The 18168-nt window shown below is 35.5% G+C and overlaps 2 protein-coding genes and 1 long non-coding RNA gene across 3 annotated transcripts; 2 read left to right on the forward strand and 1 right to left on the reverse strand.

Annotated features, from left to right (window-relative positions):
• Positions 1 to 386: 386 nt before the first annotated feature.
• On the forward strand, positions 387 to 2226 carry LOC147066416 (uncharacterized). The gene is made up of 2 exons (XR_015071609.1): positions 387 to 794; positions 1680 to 2226. It is a non-coding gene; the product is annotated as an uncharacterized LOC147066416 (long non-coding RNA).
• Positions 2068 to 3680, reverse strand: LOC147066417 (uncharacterized). Its single transcript, XM_085955548.1, has 2 exons — positions 3062 to 3680; positions 2068 to 2180 (listed from the first exon to the last, which is right to left on the reverse strand). The coding sequence occupies exons 1-2, from the start codon at positions 3396 to 3398 to the stop codon at positions 2068 to 2070; spliced, it is 450 nt and encodes a 149-aa protein (XP_085811674.1). The 5' UTR covers positions 3399 to 3680.
• Positions 3681 to 4245: 565 nt separating this feature from the next.
• On the forward strand, positions 4246 to 17316 carry dock (SH2/SH3 adaptor protein dock). Its single transcript, XM_085955221.1, has 7 exons — positions 4246 to 4414; positions 6032 to 6462; positions 7875 to 8138; positions 9887 to 9974; positions 10810 to 11000; positions 15671 to 15881; positions 16985 to 17316. The coding sequence occupies exons 2-7, from the start codon at positions 6149 to 6151 to the stop codon at positions 17192 to 17194; spliced, it is 1278 nt and encodes a 425-aa protein (XP_085811347.1). The 5' UTR covers positions 4246 to 4414; positions 6032 to 6148; the 3' UTR covers positions 17195 to 17316.
• The last annotated feature ends 852 nt before the right edge of the window (positions 17317 to 18168 follow it).

The following is an 18168-nucleotide window of genomic DNA, read 5'->3' on the forward strand; positions in this document are numbered from 1 at the left end:
TCACTAATCACTAAAGACAGATGAATTAAAATTGCAATGGTGACATCTATTGACAAAATTTGTACTGACAGAATGCATTATGTCACACTTAATGCGTATGCCATGTTACAAGTCCTGTATTTTGTACACACAGAACGCATTATAGGTCATATAATGCTTTCTGTCAGTATAAAAAAATAACAATATGACATAATGCAGATTCTATTTTCTTACCAGTATATCCTATGACTAAGTGCGTTTTACCAGAACGTAGAGCGTAAAATTCTAAGAATTTTGGCATTTAAAACAGAAAAACAGCAAAAACTCACTTAATGCGTTCTGCAAGTATACCCTCGAATACGTATATCTGACAGTTAAATCGTGATGGCGTTAAATGATACCGACGTTTTATGTTTTTTGGGTTATTGGGTGGCAGATAATGTAATAACGAAGCAAAGGGTACACAAATACTGGGTGAAACATTGGATAAGGAAACGAACGACATTATCCCACACAAATTTAATACGAGAATTGCGTTTGCAACCGAGCGATTTCCGCAATTATTTGCGAATGTCGGAGGATGTATACACAGAACTGTATAATTTGGTCTCCCCATTTATTAAAAAAAAAATACTATGATGAGGGAAGCTATTTCTCCTCATGATAGATTATGTGCAACCCTGCGATTTTTGGCTGCCGGCGGAACATTCACTGACTTGCATTATAGAACTGCGATTGGAAGACAAACTCTGGGCAAGATAATTCCCGAAACTTGCCAAGTCATCATTGACGTTTTGAAAGGAGAATATTTCAAGGTGTGTATTATATTATACGTCATCTAATAAAGTTGGGCAAATTTACAAATATATCATTAACAAGTAGACATTGGTTGGTCTTATAAAGTGAACGTTTAGTGGATTGTTTTACCTATATAAATCATAGACGGCAACATCATAAGAATGGCAGACAAGATGCATTTGAGATAGGTATATATATAGTCACAAATAAGGCCATCGTTGACATGCTAAATATTCAATAGACCATTAGAATGCTGTACCTAGCCAGGACTCTCCATATAGGCTGTAAGCAAGCTGCTTAATTATTCCTGTTGAATGTATTGTAATAATAGTCATATTCTTCGAAAAGCAAGCATGGAAATTGATTTCTAAATGAGGCCACATAATAATATAGGTTTGCTAACATAGCTCAAATACTTACCATTTGTTGTATCGCTTAAGCTAAGGTTTATAGGCATAAAAACAAACAAAAAAACAAATATTTTTACAAGATATTTATTCATACAAAAAACATTAATTTATTATACCAGCTTTTGTACATTTTTGCTTAATATACGATAAACTGGTTGAGTATGAACAGTAGTTGCTGGCATTATTTTGTCACTTTGTCCCATAAAGGCAACTTCATGCATCAGCTTCTCGGCCAGCAATCTTTGTCCCTGTGACATCGATCGTAGTTTCATGGCCATCATTTTGCCAAAAACATCAAATTCATCTTCAGTCTTGCTTAGTTTGTCGGTGATTAATTCTAACACTTTGTTGGCGCTATCATTCGATTTTTTTCGTTTGAACGATGGGGGTTCTGGTGCTCTATTGAGATTCGACCTTGGAGTAGTCGACAACGTGGATGTTGAAGGCGAATATTCTATCTGTAAATAAAATGTTGATTATTTTTTGTTGCAGTTCCCTGATACGCACGAAGAAATGGAGACGATTGCAGAAGAATTTAATAGTAAATGGCAATTTCCAAATTGCCTGGGCGCAGTTGATGGGAAACACATTGCAATCGTGCCACCTGCAGGCGCCGGCTCCCACTTTTATAATTACAAACATTTCCACAGCATTGTTTTGATGGCGATTGCAAATGCTAATTATGAATTTATTTATGTTGATGTTGGAACAAATGGACGTATTTCTGATGGAGGCGTACTGAGAAAATCTGATTTTTTCAAACGTTTAGACGAAGGCAGATTAAAAATACCTGCACCAAAAAAATATTTTAATACTACCGGGGCTGTCACATGGCAAGAAAGTATGATAAGCAATAGATAAATTAAACCAATGTAACAATTTAGTTAAAATGTTTTACCTCAATACAATCTTCGTTGTTTAACGAGTTGGAGTAACTCTCATCAGGAGACATGTTTTCCAAATCGTCCACCATGCTGGATATTGAGCTCGATTCTGTAAAACAAAATGTAAATTGTTAAAATACAACATAATACTCAAACTTGTTTTTTATTATCTCTCCCCTAAGTACCCATTCCTTCATACGGTTAATATTGATATTGGTATAATTGGTGTAATCCAGTATATCGGGTATTTTCAAAATGTGTTTTCCGCTGTATTCCTCATAACCAAACTGTACCATTAATTTTGATTGATGATTGACGATTTATTGATTGTCTCTGAAGGAACCTAACTCGAGCGATTTTTGATTTTATGATCATTTCTTTTCTTCTTCTTTCGACCATGTCCGATCATAATATGGACCTCCACGGAGTGGAGGTTTGTATTGACAGATTTTGTTTTTACGAGAAATGGATGTCAGCCACTTGCTCAACATATTAGGTCCATACTCTGACTCATACACAAATTGAAATTCAATGTGTACTTGTCAGACCCAGGATTTGAACCTGGGACCCGACCACGACTCAATAAGCCGCGCTTCCACCGCCATGATCGTACCTATATATTATTATTTCTTACCTACCTCAGCAAAGAATAAGTAATTTTATTGTGACTAGAAATGATTCATAGCTGTATGTTTTAATTGCTTAATAGTTGCTAATCTAATGCGATGTCACTTTCAGAGCTACGACAATGTCATAGTCTGCACGTGTATAATAAATAGCTTTAAAGCATTCCCTCGTACCTATATATTATTATTATTTATTACCTACCTCAGCAAAGAATAAGTAATTTTATTGTGACTAGAAATGATTCATAGCTGTATGTTTTAATTGCTTAATAGTAGCTAATCTAATGCGATGTCACTTTCAGAGCTACGGCAATTTCATAATCTGCACGTGTATAATAAATAGCTTTAAAGCATTCCCACGTACCTTCCATTTGGTCGTTCAAGAACTCCAAATTTTTATAGTACCACAGTTTGGGTAGATATACTGCGTCTGTGCCGGCTCCGCTTCGATATGATGTCCTTACTTTATTTCTCTCCTTTCTGTAACCCGACCTCAATGTCTGTATTTTCTTTTTGACATCGTTGACCGTTGCCTGCGGCTCCACTTTGATTAATATTTCCAAAAGTTCCGCATACGCCAAGGACTTGGCATCACGATTCTTGTATAGTGGGCTGGTCGTCTTCCACAACGACGGGTTGTCTTTAAAACAACTAATAAAATCTTCCAAGAAACTTTTCGAATGCACTCGTAGATCTACCATTGTTGTTTTCGATGTCCGAACACTTTGAATGACAGTAAAATAATGATGGCGCTCATAGACTAATATATGGCGCTGTCGTCCGTCGGCATAGATATAAATAATGTGACGGTAAAGCGTGGTGAACGTACGAATTTCAGCGGCTCGGCGAGTAAAATATCAAACATGTTTGAAATCCAACGAGCCTGGTCTGCGGATTAAAAAGTCCGCAGACCTGGGGTGCTCCACGCGAAAAAAAAGTCCGAAGACTGTAAATCGTCTGACTTGCGTGCCAATGGAGCGCCGGCATAAAAATAATACCACACATCCACGAGGCTCGCTCGTTTCCCGCATTGGCGCCCGTCCATTGAGTGCGGACATCTCTATGCGCTCAGTATGGGAAGAGCCCGCCGCATGCACGATCTTGCTTGCGCCAAGCTACACGCGCCAAAACAACACGTGCGAACACCCGTCCCCGCGCATTGTCTACGGACATGTCGAGACGTGTTCATACGTTTGATTTGCCCGCACCGCCACGGCGACGCGTCCGCCAAACCACTACGACCGAGCACTTCGTCTTTTGCGTTTACTACCTACCTAGGTAGGTATTTATGTCTTTATTATAAAATTGATTTTCTGTAGTATCATTGCACGGATGTATTTTTTTCAATATTTTGAATGTTTTATTATGATTTTTTAGAAAACTCCATTTTCATTTATGATTAAAAAAAAAAAATAATACCCAGGTACCGATGGAAAATCATAAAATGATTATAGCATTAGATCTGCCTTTAGAAAATTGTGTTCGTTGGCTCACAAACGAACCTGTTTTTCCTTTGTGGGCCTATTGGAATATGCACCGAACGACTGAACAGTGAACACTGAACAGTCCGAGCTAGCTTCAATACCTATTGAATACATAGAATTTGAAGTTAGACATTTTGCTTTATATTTTGTCTAGCTATTTTTTTATTAATAAGTAAACGTGATAAATATATCTATTCGTTCTTTTATGTTAATATCTTGTGTTTTACCAAAAGGTATGCTTTTTAACTTTGTTTCTGATTTCTACTTTTTTATAAATAGGAAATGGAAATTGTCACTTAAACCGGGCATAAAAATCAAAAACTTGTTTACAATCGATTAAATTCAATTTATGGCCACCTTTTACTTCAAATAATACCATCAGTTATCACCGCTTGTTCTTTCATATTTGTTTTGGTGTCAAACACTCGTCTTGTCGTAATTATCGTTAATCGGAAGGTATTTTGGTTGTCAAATTTTACACCTACTTGCATTGGAAAATATATTATTATCCTCAATGCAATGAATTGAACAAAAATATCGAAACAATTTCATTAAGGTTCCCAATTATAAATGTTACATTCCTAATTATTGGGTTTTTGCAGGGTTCTTTGATAAATACTCCAGTTTGTTGAGTATTAGGTACATACATAATAATTATGTTCATACTTGCCACAGCTGGTCTCTTTATGTCAAACTACTCCAAGGTTTATAATAAATAATGTAAGTATTTGAAACGAACAAGTCGTGAATTTGTTCAATTTGAACATAAATCGTTAATTTAGATAGTTTTTTTGAATTAATCATACATAGGAAACTTGAATCATGTGCCTTGTGTGCCATCTTCTTCCTCCTTTCTTGACATTTGGGCTCATTACAGACTCTACCACATTATCTCTTCACCTTTTAAATGAGCCTGAAATATGCAAAAGCAGTTAAATACTGTGAAATTCTCCCATACAGTAACTTTCAATATACCTAATATAATGACAATTTGACCGGCATGTCCAACGCATCGACCGGTCGATCGTGGGATGGATTTTGATGGTCACACCATAAGTACACAGGAATTAAGTAGAGGAAATGGAAAAAGCATTTACATTGAATAATTGTAATAGGTATATATGATTCCATTCGGATTTTGAAATTAATCATTTTTATTTTTATTTCCTTAACTGGCTGTATGTCAAAGTTGTTTACAAATTGACCGTGAGAAAGCCCTTGTGACTTCATCGTATCACTTGGTTCATATTGTCGCAGCCCAGGAGTGATAGAAAGAGTATATGTGAATTCCCGCTCTATAAACTAAAGCATAATTTTCTTTTACGTTTGCATCATAGATAAGTTCTTTGTACAGTACTTAGTAGATTAGTTTGAAGATGAGTGCCAAAAAAAGACCATAACATCATTTTCACGACAAATAAGAAACTGAGTACTTCGGTATTTCTTTGTAATAGTGAAAAGCAAATTTATATCACCTGAGTGTCTTCAGCCAAATATAACAATGGGAGAGTGTGGAGTGGAGAGATTACTGCCAGTTTTGATACTGGATAGTAGATCACAGCCTATGTGAAGTTGGACGTACCTGCTGTATCTCATTGTTCATAAAAGATGCATGTTTTTTTCCCTATTTTAGTGTCGCCAAATTCAGGATGTGTCTTGTAATTGATGGTGTCTTACAATCAAAGTCAAAAACGAAATTTTATAGTGAAATGCAGAGATCAAAGATCCCATGTGGAAATGTGAATCTGAAATATTGAAGAAGTCTCAAGATTCTGATGTTGATATTACAAATCAAAATACATAAATAGCTTCTTTTTAACTTCTTCTAAAGGCGTCGGGGTGGTTTTCAGGTAAAAAGGACGGCGGTGAAACCGACGAGGCCATATTGATCCGCCTCGCCGGGCTTGATGTAAAGCGGAGCGAAAGAGGAGCGTGGGCGAAGAGTGCAGCGAGAAGCGAGTGGGGTCATGTTGGAGACGCGGTCGGGGCGCGGCGCTGCTGACCAGATCTGGAGCTCGAAGCCCCTCCCCGCGCCGCACGCCTCCCTCATGGCCAGCATGCGCCACGGCCACACCAAGGCGGCTCACGACGACGCCTGCTACGTGGTGGCCAAGTACGACTACGCGGCGCAGGGAGCTCAGGAGCTCGACTTGCGCAAGAACGAGCGCTACCTTCTCGTCGATGACTCGAAGCATTGGTGGAGGGTGCAGAACGCACGCTCGCAGTCCGGATATGTCCCCAGCAATTATGTCAAAAAAGAAAAACCCTCCCTCTTTGATAGGTATATTATATTTTTTTATTTTTTATTTATACCTTTTTCATTCAAAATAAAACTGTCTATCCTTACTGTAGGTTCACTAGCAGGGTTTAATCTGTTGATATCACCCTTTTCTGCGTATTATTGTCTAATCAAATTTTACCATGTTCAGGGTTCTGTCAGTGCCCGCCCATGATGAACAAGCGGTAAAGTGTCCGCCGGTTCGAATCCAGCATCTGGCAAATTCACATGTTTTTCAGAGTGTGTTTGGATCCAGAGCATAGAATGAATAGGTTGACTACAACCATTTTGCGTTTGAAAATATCTGTTAAGAATCCTATTTGGGAGGCGGCCAAGATCCACCTCGGATTGTAGAACCAATCAAAAGAAAAGTGAGGTCTGTCAGAAGAAGATGGTTAAGAAAATACCTTGTGAATAACGTCCTTATTACAAGTTCACTTTTACTCACAGTTGATAAGATTTTGCTTGTAAGCTGGACGAGTTCATACTTGGCCTAGGACTAACTAGACATTTTCGAAATATGTACATAAAATATTTTCTAATATTTTTTTTCAACAATCATTGTTGCAATGATTATCTTAATAGCACCTGTACACTTGCATGGATTTACTGGCAGCAATAGTGTATATTTTAAACTATCATGAGAATAACTGTTTACATGTAAAAGTGCTGACCGTCTCTCCAATCTCATTCTTCAAGAGTAAGTGATATGCAATGTTGTCATTTTATGGTACTATTTGAAAGGTCGTAAAAATCGGTTAACCTCAAAGATGAGTCTCTCCGCGGTGTAGTTCGTTTTTATGCCGGCAGGTTCGCCACTATCATTCTACTGCGCAGATCGAAAAAATCTCAACTGTCGCATGAAAATTCAGAGGCTTCCGAACTTTTTTGATTCATGCATGCAATCTTGCAGCTGCGCGATATGTTTACACGTAGATTTTCTTGTTCTGGCCATGATAATACGTACTGCTAGCAGTAAATCCATGCACCTGTAAACGGCGTATAATGCTTAAAACTGTCTTCTTGGTGAAAAGACAGTGTATTCATTAAAATTAAACACAATACTATTCTATAATTGTTCCATTTAAATTAAATAACAATTGGGACCTTTTTCATCTGCTTAGATAGGACATTCTCAACTGATTTGACGATTCATCAATTTGAAAACATCGTAATAAAACGGATGAAACTGGTCTTGACTGTAATTGAATTATGTGGAATAAATATTATGTATTATGTATTTTATTTTTATGAAATCTTGCGTTACTCATTTAAATGTTTAAAAAAATATATAAAACATACATTTGAATGGACTTAATAATAATTGTTCATTACAATATTACATATGCTGCAACAAATAAAGGAGTCGGAACGGACTGTATTCATTAACGAACATATACTCATATATTTTGCAGCATCAAAAAGAAAGTGAAAAAAGGGTCAGGGTCGAAGAGCCTCCCGATGAGCGGTTCACCGACACGGGGAGGGGGCTCCCCCGGAGGCGGACCTAGGCGACCGCCCCCCGAGCCCTCGGAGGCCATCGGAACGGCCGTAGTGAAGTACAACTACCAGGCCCAGCAGCCCGACGAGCTCTCCCTCACCAAGGGGACCCGCATCCTCATTCTCGAGAAAAGCAACGACGGCTGGTGGAGGGGGCAGTCGCAAGGCCAGTCCGGATGGTGAGACTTTCCCATTACATATTTAAGTGGGCATTCATATTAATTTATATTTCAATCTTCGACTGCTTTAGCAAGAATGTGAAAGATATAGGACAGCTGAAAAATAAAATTTCTTACAATATTTCAACAACCATATTATTTACTTTCTGCGTTAGTTTTTATATCAGCTTTCATTAGAGAAAAGATATTGATTGACGGTAACATAAAAATGGCTTTCATTTGATAATTCCAATGCATATTATGACTAAAGTCATGTCGTATCAAAAGGAAATAATGCTGCGAATGCCAAATTATCAAAACTCGGCAATTCATTTTCAAAAATGAAGGACGTCCAGGAAAAGGGAGTTATGCACCATTCATCACGTTCATGTAGTGTTTTACAACACAAAAAATGTAGGTATGCGACTTATGTCATAAATCTATGGAAAATAAATGGTTTACTGAATTCTGCCAGCCGTCCGGCTAAGTATGCATCGCACACAAGATGGAAGTCAATATTATTACTCATCCAATTATGTGACATTTAATGGATATAGATAATATGTAATGATAGTATCAGTTATCAAATAAATATAGCAACTTCCCACAAAAACAAAAATATACGTAATATATGAAATATGTGGAGTAGACAATATGAATTTAGAGAAGAAAGCTTAATATCAAAAATTACTTGTTGACATTTTCATGCGCTTGATAATTCTGAATTCTGTTTGTATCTTTAAAAAACAATCTGTGTTTATATCATCGATTAATAATCTCTTGTTTTTATGAGGGAAAAAAATTAACATACGTTATGTTAATTGCCATTTGTTTCATAGGATGTGTGTCATGGCAATGACGCTTTTACACTGAGATAATTTTAAATCGCTTATGTAACAACTCGAGAGAGTTTGTTGTTATAGGAAAATACATATTATGATAACATACTGCATTACTGTTGTAACATTATAAGACATATAATATTGTATTAACAATACCCTGTTAATGAGAAATTCGCTGTAAATCGAAATGCTCATTAAAATTCATTAAAACCTATTTATCCACAAATTTGAAGAATGAACCACAGTTAGTAGCTAATATGAATGAAATTGTATTGGTAATGAAAACAATGTTTCAATTTTTTTTCAAGTTTTACTGTTTTATCGTCATATATTTTGTAATTCGATTTTCTGTCCCGTCGAATTCGAATTAACGGGGTTTTACTGTGCAGCACTCCCGAAAGGACTTTCGCAATACACCGACAAAATGTAATAAAATCGTAATTGATTTAATTTAATAGCACCGGTCGCCGCCGTGGCAGACTGTTAATTCCAATAATGCTGACAATATTTGGCAAGGAACACAACTTTGATCATCGTGAGATCTGAAAAATAAAGGACCGATTTAATAATCAACAAGCATTCGTCGTCCTCATATTTAATAATTTAACATTGAACCAAAATTTTTGCGCCTCCTGTAAAATTTGTTCTGTGTAACTGACCACAGTCGGTATTGTAAGAAGTGTCTAGCTTGAATGCGCATGGCATGAGGCAATGACATTTATGTGAAACATCTGAAGATTTAAATTTTAGATCAAAGTTAGGTATGTACTTGTTGTGGTGGTACTATTTTCCTGTGTATGGTTGATGGGATTTTTTATTATAACACGATTAGTTGTGGTTTTTTTAATGAGTTCTGCGTTTAAGCGATTTGACGCCATTTAATATTGCATGTTTTCTAAAGATAACTGATTCTATCTCAATTTGCAGGTTTCCTTCTAATTACACGAGCGAAGAGGGTGACGCTGATGACACGGTTCACACTTACGCGATGGCAGAAAACGTTTTAGATATCGTTGTGAGTAATCATTTTAGCCACTTAGTTATAATGGCATTTCCATACCCAGGTTACCATAGCACCGTACCATCGGACAATGGGGAAATGGTTGAGGAAATCCCAACAATCGCATTCTAATTGACTTAAGTTTTGTACTATTCCCCGGGTTTCGCCTTTATGTATCTTCATTGCATTTACTGTGTGACTGGGTAGTTCTTTCTCACACTCATACATTCATATTCAAACATTAATTGTGAAACAGGGAGGACGATTGAGGCCTTCTATAAAACAAAATATAAGTATCGTAATCCAATAATGAGGTAGCAATCTAACAATTTATTGTTTGTATTACAGCATTTAATGATTCCAGAACATTTTTACTACGGTTGATTATTGCTCAATTATTGGTTACTATTGAAAGGTTAATAATCTTTATGTTTGTAAATAAAATGCAATCCGCAGTTTGCTGTCGACACTTGCATTTTTTATTCACGCTGTATGTATATTACCATTTTCGCTACTAAGCAGAGAATATGGGCCTACATAGAGTGGACGACATATAAACAGATACACTGTTATTTGTGATTTTTGTGACATGATCATTTATCTAAATTTCTAAATAATGATTTGTATTCAATTTATAGAAAAACTTCATTTATGTCATGACACTAGTGCAAGCGAGAGCCTGACAACTTAATTTCAAAAGACAAGTGTCAATCTGTAAATGATTTACAACTACTTTAATCATTAGCCTCAATAGTTTTATCATCAGATTCACTTTCCAATAATATAAAGGCTCCATCTTCATAGAAGAGGGCTATTCTTCAACATAATATATGTGGATGTTTGTTTGTAGGTGGCGCTGTATTCCTTTTCGGCCTCGAACGAGCAAGAGCTATCGTTTGAGAAGGGAGATCGCTTAGAAATTGTGGAAAGACCGGCGGCGGACCCCGAGTGGTATCGAGCGCGCAACGGACAAGGACACGTCGGCCTCGTCCCGCGCAATTATCTGCAAGAACTCTCCGAGTATCTCACCCAACCGTACAAGTAAGCCGGCTGTATAGATAGATAGTAGAGTAATGTAGAGATACTGAGGATTGAACAAGTACAAATGATAAAAACAAAAAGATTTCTTTTATGGTGTTAACTGCCAATTTTATTCTTGATGGAAAAACATATTAATTTAAAAAAAACACAATATAAAATGAAGATATGAACAACAATGAATCAAAAATAAATCAATTAAATTTATCCAATATTTTAGAAAACAAAGAATATTAATATTTAAACAATGAAAGTTATGAGGAATTCAATAATCATCTACGAATTTATTGGAAGGCAATTAATAATCATTAACAAAAAAATGGGAGCAGTTTTCACATCACCGCATAGGTAGGGTAACTGCATTAGTCCCCGGACAGCTTCAGTATACGGACAGTTTTGTACAAATATAACGAAAATAAGCAAAGTATGAGAGTTTCATATGAAGGATGACTCACATATTGTGCCTGTATTGTTCCTTGACCAATAAAATTATATTTGTCACGCACAAATGAATTCATTCTATAGTATTACATTAGTAGTGGTGCACATGCTGACTCAACAAAAAAAATATTCGATTTCTTAAAAAATAATTAGTGAACGAAGGATACAAAAAGTACGTTAAAACTATGATTATTTCATTTATTCGCTTCAAAGATGTTTCATATTATTCAGTAATATGTTCTTGTATATTATTCAATGATAAAAATAATGTATTTTGTTAAATTTAGTTAAATATTTGGTGTCCGGCAACTAAAGTGCAAAATTTTATCTTTTTTTAGTTGTCGGACGCAGTGTCCGGGCACTGAATTTATAAGAGACATTGAGTATTTGTGTGTGTACAGTATCACATCGAGGCTTGCTTGGTTTTATACAAGTTAGAAAAGGACAAACATAGAATTGTAAATATTTTTAGTTTTCGGACACGATTTTATAATTTTGATCCTGCTGTCCGGCTACTAAAATTCAATATTGAATGACCGGACAAAGCTATTTTCTAATTAATTATTATGTATTTACACAATTATCTCCAATAGCTGGTTCGAGTACGTCAAATGCAAGCACCAGTTCATCAAGTGTGAGCAATTTAACATTAAAATCTCATCTTTTTTACCCCAAACCTACTCAATTTGGGAGTAAAAATAGAATAATAAGACACTGTCAAAGCACCAAGCGCCATTTCTTCGGAAGCGTGGAGGAAGATCATAGAAGAAAAAGTGAAGGGTGACAACAGTACAGCAATTCATAAAAGTTGAAAGGTCTTCCTTAGAAAAGAGAAGACGAATAAAAAAATAAAAAAAAGGAAAACGAAAAACGAAAAAGGCGATTTGCCAAAATTGTTCTGATGAATTAGAAAGTGATGTTGAGGATGGTTTATTAAAGAACATTGGCTGTGATGGATGTGTAGGTTGGTTTCACCTTAAATGCAGGACAATGTCTATGTTATCTTATAGTGAAGCATCACTAAAAGATTTTGTATGTAATTTTTGTTTAAACTTAGACCTAAATTAATATGTTTATCACCGTATAATCACTCAGACACCCGTATTACGTTGAACCCTGGTTCCGGGTTTGTAGGTGTTTAGACATTAAGTCACATATCCAGGCTATTGGGTTGGGGGTATAGCACTGAAGCATTTTTTTCTCTGTAAAACTACTGAAGAGTGCTTGATTCAAGCATGGATTTTTTACACTTAGTTCTCTTTTATATTTATGATTGAAAATAGCACTTTAAAACATTTATTTTTCGTCAGAGAAGGGATTAGGATTAGTATTGAAATTTATTTTAGTGTGTTTGGAAATATAATTATGGTGACTGAAGTGTTGAACCTTTTTAAAATTATCAATGGCAATAATTTAGTTGCCAGCAGTTCTCAAGTATGTTTTTTTTTGTAAGCCTGCTTTGCATATTATAGTACACAAACAAAAGTTACACAGTTTGAGATTTTTTGGATGTAATAAAAATTAATGTCAAAATTTGGTCAACTCACTTGAGATGTTTATTAGTTTTACCATTTGACTTATGAAGTTCAGTTTTTTATTTCATTTTGCTTTGCTCAATTTGCACTCAAAATTACTTCGACAGAACTATATGAAAGAAACACATTGAATAAATAAAAATATGTTTTTTTTCCAAGTTAGCAGTTGCTTGAGTGCTCATTGTGAACTATTTCTGCTTTTATTGCATCGCTGTATTAACTAAAATTGTTTAAACGTGAAAAAATATTTTTTTAACACCAAAACTTGTCTTATTTTCTATATGAAATAATCTGTCCGACCACTAAAAATAGTACGTCCGGAAACTAAGATTGTGTGTCCGGAGACTAAAAAAACCAACCATTTTTCTTAACATGAGAAATATGATAGTAATTTACCTAAATATAGATTTTTAAAATATTTATAAACCAAAAGAATATATATGTAAACATTTATAAATCATAACATATTTTGTTTTCTTCTAAAAATGGAAAAGATATCGAAAATAAGGTGAGAAAATAGTTAACTGTCCGGATACCAGTGCATTTACCCTATATAATTAATTATGAAACAGGATTCAAACATGTAACTGCTTGGTATGAAAAGATATAATTAATTTATTGTCAATATTGAACATGGTGTAGAAAATATCATTATTATTTTTGTAACAACTGTAGATAATTCAAATATTTCGGCTTGACTTGTCCTCTCCTCCTTCAAACACTAAAAACATTAATGAGCATAAAGAAATATCAATATATTTCGTGGAATCTATATTCACTATAAAAGGTCATTTGACAAGAAGACCTCTTTTACAGAATGTTGAAAGCAGTTATAGGAGACTAAACTAAACAGTCTTCCCTTATATTTTCATACTTCAAATGTTACAGCAAACTATTGGAGATTGTGTTTGTACAAGTCACATTTTGCTGATTGTTTTAACGCTTTGATCGCCATGGGCTCACCGGTGGCCGGCACTGGGTTAGTCCAAGAAAGCCGTGGGGGTCACCGGTGACCGGCAAGGAAGACCTACGTTTGAGTTGATCTTCAGTGCTGGCGGGCACGCGCGCTGTGTATTATTCTATATGAGGTGGCCGGCATGGCTCTTCTGTATGTTACTGCAGCTTGGCCTGAGAATATTCCTTCAAAGTAACTAAAGATAGGCTCACTAATGTAAAGGATCTAAGTACAGTAGAACCTCGTTAATAAGAACAAAAAAAAGTCCCTTAAACATTATTTTCATATAAAACCATACCTTTAATTCGAATCTCGTAATTCAAAATTATTTTAAGAGTCCTGGCATATAAAAATATTCATTAAATCATAAAGCGAGCCAGTCATTGAATATTGTGACAGACTTTTCTTAAAACATCATAAATTACTTATTTTAAGAAGGTAATAAAAATAATCCTGACATTTTATGACCCATTAACACACACGGAACCGGAAATTTGGTAGGCACATCTATGATCGTGAACAATATTGATGAAAATCAAAAAAAAAAATTTTATTTTAATATTTTTCTCCCATACATTTATTTCATAATTCGTAATTCGAATTTTTTTTCGATTTTTGGAATTCGTATTAACGAGGTTTTACTGTAATGAAAAAAAAGTTTTCCTTTTAAATCGTAAATGTGTTTTTATTGATATATATATAGAGATTATAAAAACGTAAGTTATTAAAAATTATATAAATTATAAAAAGATAGAATTACAAAAATGATTATAATGTATACTATGTATATTTTCAGTTTATATGTGTATCCAGGTATACATCATTTGAAAACTTTTATTCCGTATTAAATTTGTGCCTTTTCTGTTTATTATACTATCTGAATATAATTCGACCTCGAAATGGCACCATGCTCTCGTTAACACATATGGACAGGTGACCGGCGAAATGGCCGGCCCGGCAATATAATAAATTAACCTGTTGGCGCCGCGACGGACACATGAGGCCGGCACATCATAAAAACCAATATTTATGTAAAAAAATCATCAAAATGAAAAAAAAAAACATTGTATTCTTTCATAACCTATCAAATAATACCTTAGAAACAAATAAACATTTTTTGATTATTTTACGTAAATCTAGTTGTCGATCAATGTGTTAACTAGTATGTAGTTTTTGTGTCCTATTATTGTCTGTTAAAATAATAAAAAGCCTGGTGACCATAAAACCAAAATAGTATTGACAGGACTCAAAACTTCACGTCTTCAAGGCTACCTGTCACCTCTTAATATCTAGTTGAATCGATCTAAAATAGAAATGTCTATTTCGCTCATGTCTCTACAAAAATATTCAAAATGACATATCTCATATAATTATCATATAATTTGGGTATAGAAGTGAACGAACATGGATATCAATCATGGGCCTAATACTACAAGGTTCTAAGTGTTCATCCTTGAAAAAACAAACCCAACAAAGAAGTAGTCAATAATATGAATGGTTAGTATCTCTAATTAGCTTGATTGGACATTAACTAATTTAGTACTAATACCGCGACTGGCGCGTTTGGAGTACTTGGCCATTAGATATAATTAACGTGTAATTTAAATGTGGTAATTAAAAGTTCAGCAGTGATTGTGTTAACTCATTTATTTGTAGATGTAGTGCTTTGTCACTATTCCGCATTACAGTGAGATAATTTGGACTAGTCAGAGATTGAAAGTTTATGATTTTTCTGCTTACAGTGAAGGATCTGGAGATGGAAATCAGAGCGGAGGTAGCATGTCGCAGTCCATGTGCCGGTCCACGGGCGGTACTGGCACCCTGCCTTCAGGCGGCAGCAACTTGAAAGGCAAGCCATGGTACTATGGCCCCATCACGCGCACTCAGTGCGACGCCTTACTCAACCAGCATGGCCACGATGGAGATTTTCTCATCAGAGACAGTGAGACAAATGTGAGCCACAATTTTTTTGCTATTTCCATATCACCATTACTAGCTAATATCTTACAGAATGCTCACTACCACTGTCTAGATCATCTTTCTCAAAGTGGGCGATAACGCCTCCTTGTGGGTGCTGGAGGCTTTCGGGGGGGCAGTAGAAGGCTCAAATAAAATAAGGGGTGTTAAGGAAATCTAGAGGGGCAACGACAGACAAATTCTATCTATAAAAATCCGAAGGAATCTAGACACGACACCACTTGAGATGCGATTTACTACTAGAATGCTTGGAGTCCTGTATAGACGGTTAAATTACAGTCGCTTACGCGTGTAATAATGTGGATGCAGCTTTATATTTCATGTACGTAGTCCATGGTTAAGTTAACTAAATAAAATTGTCTGTGATTTCCAATATTTTTTTTCGTACAAAAATTTTCGGTCGATCGCGGTAATCCCGTCTGGCATCTCCGGAAGTTGACCAAAATGGCGTTTTGGTTAAAGTTAAGGTTTTAGTTAAAAAATATGGGGGGCACTAGATTTTTTTTAAATCTTAAAGTGGGCGGTAGTCGAAATAAGTTTAAGAACCTGTTGTCAGATTTGCAATGAATAATGTAGGTAAGAATATAACCCTACCTGGATCAACCCTTGGTCGGACGAATGGAAAATTCATAAAAACTTCACAAATTTATTTTATTATTTTGCATAGAGACATTCGAGCTGGCTCCAACTTAATTTGAACTTAGAAAAGCCAACCTTTCCCGATTACTCAATGCAAAACTCAACTGACAAACATTAGTTGCGCATGTGGTCAGTTACTATGAATTTTGACTATAGCCAAAAGTCACTGTCCTGCTGGGCGTCTACCAATTATTTAGTGTCTATCCTTGATAGTTTTTTTCCCAACCAAGAAAGTGAGTCAACTTTGTTTGTATAAAGATATTATGTGTTTTGTGAATGTGAACTAAATTGAATGGGGAACATTTATATGTGCGATGGAGCATGATGGAGATGTGGATTGTTACACCTTATAAGAAGGCTGTAATTGTCAAGGTATTAAATCATACTTCCGGCGCCTGCATTTATATAATTTATTTATGGATGCTTGTTTGGAATTGCAGATGGGTGATTATTCGGTATCGCTGAAAGCGCCCGGTCGAAACAAACACTTCCGAGTCCACGTGGAGGGATCGCTGTATTGCATCGGCCAAAGAAAATTCCACGCTCTAGAGCAGCTGGTGGCACATTACCAACGCGCTCCGATCTACACAAACAAACAAGGCGAGAAGCTGTACCTAGTGAGGCCGCTGCCTAACAATAACGCGTGCTAAATTATTCAATAATATATTCTATTTAAGTATAACAATTGATCGATAACAACTATTGAAAAAACTAGAACAATACGGCTAAACAAAATATTCAATTATTTAAAGTCGTCTAGCTGTAGAGATTCACGAATCGTTTTCATATTCAAGTTTTATCATATAAAAATTACCCTACGATAAAATTATTAAAAGTTTTTTTTGAAAAATATATCGGAACACATATTCTATAATTAAAATAACCAAAGACTTTAAGGGCTTCAATCTTAATAAAACATACGATTAATCTTTTTACTTAATATTGTAATAAAGCTTACACCGAATGATCTCCGCTGATGACGTGTTTCAGTTCGGATCATAATATAATAGTGCGTAACTAATACTAGCCCAGGTGATGTGAAGTGACCGACGCCCACTGAAACGGGACATATTCAGTGGAATCTCAACGGTACCGTGACAAGACAATTATATCGTCCACCTCTGCTTTTCCACAAGAATACGTAGCCGGCCTTCTGTGTTCCATCCTCACTTCCCTGCTGGATGAAAGCCTTCCGAAATCCTTTCCTCGCGTTAAGAAACTTTAGACCGAAACAGTCCAGGCCGGTTTAATATAACATTGTGCTACATATATATATATATATATATTCGTATTTTAGTTACCGACGGTATTTAATTTGATGAAGAGGATCACCGAAGTAAATACTGGACTGGGTCATGTTTTGTGATCTGGAATTGGAATATTAAAACACCAAGATTATTAAATTTGTTGGGTTTCCATAGATTTAAAATCCTCTCTGATGTGATCTGATAAACAAAATCAACTGTAACAGCATTGTGGAATATTATGGAAGAATTGGACATTGACTGCCGATGAAAATTTTAGCCAACTGAAGAATTTATCATCTATCAACGTCCTAAAGATGTCTTTCGATTTTTTATACATATGTAGCTAGTAATACGCTTATTGGCGGATTGTTGGAACC

Source organism: Rhyacophila brunnea, unplaced genomic scaffold, assembly GCF_057557595.1.
Source record: "Rhyacophila brunnea isolate RB1 unplaced genomic scaffold, BYU_Rbru_1.0 scaffold_5, whole genome shotgun sequence".
Lineage (NCBI taxonomy): Eukaryota > Metazoa > Arthropoda > Insecta > Trichoptera > Rhyacophilidae > Rhyacophila > Rhyacophila brunnea.